We start from the raw sequence: 5,482 nt of genomic DNA, 5'->3' as shown, positions 1-5,482 counted from the left end.
TGCCGACATCTGGTGTCCCGCCAAGCCCTTCCACATCAGGCCATCAGACGGCCAAGAAAAAGACAGCAAGGCGTCCATGTGGTCCTGTCTGGTCCTACAGTTCACTGCTTGGTACTGAGACAAAGAAGGCATCTTGACAGCTACAAATGACATGACTCTGAGTCTGAAATCGAGATCTTGGCTTTCACCAGACTCTCATTTTAGGAGTGGCAGGCACGTCGAGTCGGATCAGACTAGGGCTGTCAACGAGCCGAGCCGAGCCCGAGCCACAGCAGGCTCGGCTCGGCTCGTTCCATAAAAATCTAGGCTCGGGCTCGGGCTCGGGCTCGGTACCGAGCCCTGTACTGGGCTCGGGCTCGGGCTCGCCTAGCACAGCCCCGGCTCGGGCTCGAGCTCGTGAGGCTCGTTTGCCCGAGCCCGAGCCTGCCCCGGCGGCCGGCGGAGGAGGAAGGCGAGGCCGCGAGAGGGGACTCAGGGGAGGGAACAACGAGCAGCCGAGCTCGGAGAGAAGAACCCAGAAGCCGGAGAGAAGAACCCAGAAGCCGGCCATCCCCATCCCCATCCCCATCCCTGCCCCCATCTCCGTCGCCCGTCGGAGAGAACAACGAGCAGCCGAGCTCGGTTCCGAGTCCCGACGGTTCGTCGTCGGAGAGAAGAACGAAGGAGAGAGAAAAGAAGAAGAAGAAGAGAAGAAAGAAGGAAAGAAAAAAAGAAAAAAAAAAGAGAGAATAGACTCACCTCATCGCGTGCGGCGGCCGCCGGCTTCGGCCGCGAGCACCTGCACCGCCGGCTTCGGCCGCGAGCACCTGCACCGCCGGCTTCTCCTTCCCTGATTCGCCGGTGGAGGAGGGCTTCTCCTTCCCTGATTCGGCAAAGAGAGGAAAAGGGAGGGGGAGAAACGGAGAAGAAAGAGGGGGAGGCGCCTCGCGAGTCGCGTGCTTCTTTCCCAGGCGGCGGAAGGAGGCAGCGAGGCATCGGCCATCGGCGGCGGTCGGCGGAGGAGGAAGGCGAGAGGGGACTCAGGGGAGGGACTGACACCGGGTGCGGGAGCGGGGAGCCGGGAAGATTCTGGAAAAACCCAGAACTCGGGCTCGTTTGGTCGGTGGAGAGAGGAAAAAAAAAAAAAAAGAGAGAGAGGAGGTGGTCGGTGGAGAGAGGGAATGGGTTATTGGTTGGGCTCGTTTGGGCTCGTGAGCTGCTCGGGCTCGAGCTCGGGCTCAGGCTCGGATTTAAACGGGCCTCATTTTGGGCTCGGGCTCGGGCTCGTTTGACTAACGAGCCGAGCCCGAGCCGGGCTTTTACCGAGCCGGGCCCGAGCCGAGCCCGAGCAGCTCGGCCCGTTGACAGCCCTAGATCAGACTAGATCGGATATAGAATAGAATAAGATTATATCAACCCAAACTCCACTTATTTATTAAATGAATCATAATTCAAACCTAGGTAAAGCTATTTACCCTACAACAAGTTGAATCAACTTAGACAGATTAAACAAGTTAAGCACTAAAAGATATTATTTGGATTCTTTGATCTTATATAAATACCTAAGATCTATGATGTAGGACTAAATACACACCCGCATGGGTCTTCACATAATCCATAGATCTCCGAACCTCCCTCAAAATTACTTTGATACTATTTGTAATAACCTAGGACCACACTTAAAATGGCTAGCCAGAATGTATTATTTGAATTTCTTGATCCTATATAAGTACTCGAGATCTATCCAGCAAATAACTGATATGGCACTAAACACACGCTCGCATGAGTTCTTACAAATTCATCGTACATTAGAGTGCAAGATTCGTCCTCGCTGCGTAACAAATGAAAATGTTAAAGGTCTCCCCTCTGGCCCTCCCATCGCCATTCAAATCTAGCAATCAATAATTTATAGAACAATACATGTGACCTTGCCTGGCACCACCTGTCCCAACCAGCCAGCACTCCACATTTACAAGATGTGATCTGGAATGCAAATTTATACTCCTTGACGTTTTAGAAATAGGTCAGGGCCCTTTGTGGCCTCAAAAACTTGTGCATGTTTGGACGTGGACGTGGACATGCGCCCACCCTAAAAATGGATGACCATCACCCATCACTTAACCCGTCACGTTTGGTAATGCCAGCCGTATTTGGCACACAACGCGATAGGTGACAGCTCTCCATTTATAGGATGGGTGGCATGTTATCGAAACACGCACCTGTGTCTACAGTACAAAACATGCATTGCAAAAGGTTCGAGCTCGGGAAGCGGACAGGTATGGTGATGGTCACCTCCTCATCCGGAAGACTCGCAGGACGGCTCGGCTAATGAGCGGATTTCAGACAGACCACGTGTTTAGAAAGGCGAACGGGGCTGCAGACTGGGTCACCTCTGTCGTGGCCCAGCATTCCGAGGATTTTTTGTGGACGTCTGCTTCAGATGCATCTTTTACTTTGTTGTCTTTCCTTTTCCATGACATGGCTAACTGTACTCATGTTAGATTTATATGAATGAGTAGCTATTTTTACCCCAAAAAAAAAGGGTTTGAGCTTTTTAGATATTGCTTATATCAACTCAAAAGGGAAGTGAGAGATTTTATGATATATAATGACTACTAATATCATCTAGCAGTTAGCAAGGGGAAGGTGTAATCCCTCCACTTTTTGTTATAGTTATTTCATTTCTCAATTCACTCGACTCCCCCTATAAATTTCTCAAAATATGCATACTCTCCAAGAAGCAACCAGTCTGGCTCTAGCTCACTCTCATAAGCCTTTAGCAGCTCCTAGCGATAGAAAAAGATTTTGGAACCACATCTAATCTAATCTCATATATATATATATATATATATATATATATATATATATTAAAATAGAGGCTTTGGTTGTAGAGAGCACAAAATAATAAGTAGGGTTGTTTAATACGATTCAAGTTTTTAACTTATTAAATGATATTATATAAATCTCACCAAAAACATATTATATAAAAAAATTCATTAGTATTATTAAATTAATACAAAAAATAATGTTATTATTAGTAATCATATTTACTGAATTAATAAAAATATTTTTTATTAGTATTGTACCTTATCTATAATCCTCATGAGATTATACTAATATTTTTATTAAATTTTATTACATTTTTATAATCATAATTTTACTTAAAAGTGAAAGTATGATAATTAATGATTTTATTATATTACTTCTATTTTTTTCTAGAAGCAATATTTTTCTGTTTCTTATTATAGTAATATATTATCTTACTACATTGATAAATATACATATAATATTAAACTTTTGTATACTAATATAATATCATAGTATTAATATCAAAAAATTATTTTAAAAAATAATTAAACTCTTATATCTATTATATTCTATTCCATTTCTATTACCTATTCTCTTACATCTATTTATGTTGCATCCTAAAAATAATTGAGAAAAAGAAAAAAAAACTGCATCCTGTGAAGAAGTTCTGGATATATGGAAGAGCCAGATTAAGTTACAATATCTGGATAAATGGATAAGATGTTAGCTTCTAATTCCAAAATTTTTGTACCAGTTTTGGATAAGATGTTAGTTTCATATCCAGTTCACTGAATTTAGGCTCTAGAGAAACATATATCCACCAATACAAACCCATTCCATCGTTTCAGGTCTCAACTCAGGCAGCCCCGGCTGGGAGAAACCGGAGTGAGAGTGTTAAAAGCGGAAAAAAAAAAAAAAAAAAGCAATATACACGATAACATGCAACGGAAAAAATTAAAAAATATATATATATTATAAAATAATAAAACAGAATAGAGACCTCCAGACGCCGGCAGGTCAAGTCAGCTCGGAGGCGCCGAGCCGAGACTGGAACCGGAGAGCATCTCGGCTAGCGCGCTCATGGCTCGCACTTGCATCTCGAGAGCCGCAATATAATCCGAAGTCTCTTCTAGAAGCGTCGGAAACGATGCTTTCCGGCAACCAGGGACCAGCCGGCCGAGGAACCTCGCCCTCCTCCGGATAGCCGTCGGCGTCGGTCTCATCCTCCCCGGAACAGCCGGCGTCGCTCCTTTCCTTGGCCGGACGGCGGCGACGGCGGCCCTCGGTCGCCGGGCCTTCACTCGGAGCGGGCGGCCGACGGAGAGGATCGCGCGGCTCCACCGCGTCCGCCCCCTCGCCACGGCGGCCAGCGCCCGGTCCGCCGTCCTCCGGACGACCCGGGCCCTTGGCGGCGCGGCCGGCGAGGAGCGGCGGAGACGCCTCAGAGCCTCCAGAAGCTTCGAGGAGTAGATCCAGTGCTCGGCGTCGCTCCGCCACCGCCGCCGGGGCGGCGAGGGCGGGCTCTCGCTGCTGCTCCCCCGCTTCCGCTTTCTCCCCTTATCCTCCTTGGCCACGGGATTCGAGATCGGCATCGGATCCAAAGGCTGAAATCTCTTGCAAGAATCCTGAGAAAGCGGGAGTATCCTCAGATCGAGAGCCAGAGATATGAATCGGATCAGCGAACCGAAGCAAGACGGATCCAATGCCTTGGAGATCTACGATTAGAAATCGCAAGCAAAGAGGCACTGATCCGATCGATCTACTCCATTCTTTATGGTCAAGCAATCAAAAGTTTTCGTTCCAGGAAAAGAAGGATTCCGATCAAAAAGAAAATCACAAGAAAAAACCTCACCAATTCAACAACCATAAACGAAGAAACCGAACCAATTAGAAATCTCAGAGACGTAAAAATTTCGAAGAAACGAGAAAAGATTTCATTCAAAGATACGAAAAACTTCGATAGAAATTGCAGAAAAATCGCAATAAAATAACAAAGAGTGGAAAGAATCAGGAAAATGGGGCGCCTCAACGAATCGTATTACCTTGCGGACTCTTCGACGGACAAAGACGAAATCCGGCGAGAGAGAGAGAAAGAAAGACAGGGGGAGAGGGAAAGAAAACAGAGGGAGCGAGAGGGGTGCTGGGTTTTAAAAGGAGGGGTGGTATTAGACTCTCTCGGCCGTCGCTTCCTCCATCCGTTTGAACTCCTTCCCTTGGAATTATATATAGACCTCTTATCGTGCGCCGTTCGGCTGATTTTTCTTAAATGACAATTTTGTCCTTACTAGTTTCATGAACCTGGCCATCGTGGTATATTCTCCGAATTTGTAACGAAATCTCTTTCTCCTCTCTTCCTTTTAGCCAAGCACCAAGGTATCATGCTGCAATTCTGTGTTCCTTGGCAATGTGACCAGGACCATTCTGGACCACCGATGTGAAGACCGTGGAGCAGCAAGGGAATCTCAGAATTGCTGGTCCACAGCCAGCTCGATTCAATCGTGATGGCCTTTGATGACTATTGCCATCGTATCTGGACCAAAATAAGAGCGCAGTTCGGATGTCCTTGAGATCAGCTGGAGACGGATTGAGCAGACTGATTGAGACGTTGGGTGCTAGACTCCTTCACCGAGGGCTCGTTTGGTTCGCAGGAAAAGAAGGGGGGAAAATGTGGTCAACGGAAAAGTAATGAAATGCC

The 5,482-nt window shown here is 46.7% G+C and overlaps 1 protein-coding gene across 1 annotated transcript; it reads right to left on the bottom strand.

The window, feature by feature from the left end:
• Positions 1–3,555: 3,555 nt before the first annotated feature.
• On the bottom strand, positions 3,556–4,993 carry LOC103712664 (transcription factor bHLH148-like). Its single transcript, XM_008799247.4, has 2 exons — positions 4,830–4,993; positions 3,556–4,412 (listed from the first exon to the last, which is right to left on the bottom strand). Exon 2 carries the CDS (start codon positions 4,377–4,379, stop codon positions 3,810–3,812), a length of 570 nt encoding a protein of 189 aa, XP_008797469.2. The 5' UTR covers positions 4,380–4,412; positions 4,830–4,993; the 3' UTR covers positions 3,556–3,809.
• Positions 4,994–5,482: the final 489 nt, after the last annotated feature.

The sequence above is a fragment of the Phoenix dactylifera genome, chromosome 12, assembly GCF_009389715.1.
Source record: "Phoenix dactylifera cultivar Barhee BC4 chromosome 12, palm_55x_up_171113_PBpolish2nd_filt_p, whole genome shotgun sequence".
Lineage (NCBI taxonomy): Eukaryota > Viridiplantae > Streptophyta > Magnoliopsida > Arecales > Arecaceae > Phoenix > Phoenix dactylifera.
Note: the sequence above shows the minus strand (reverse complement) of the source record. Positions and strands in the feature narration are given on the sequence as shown.

Bases quoted from the DNA above. Each gene is read 5' to 3' on its own strand.
- LOC103712664 (XM_008799247.4), bottom strand. From the start codon at position 4,379: ATGCCGATCTCGAATCCCGTGGCCAAGGAGGATAAGGGGAGAAAGCGG.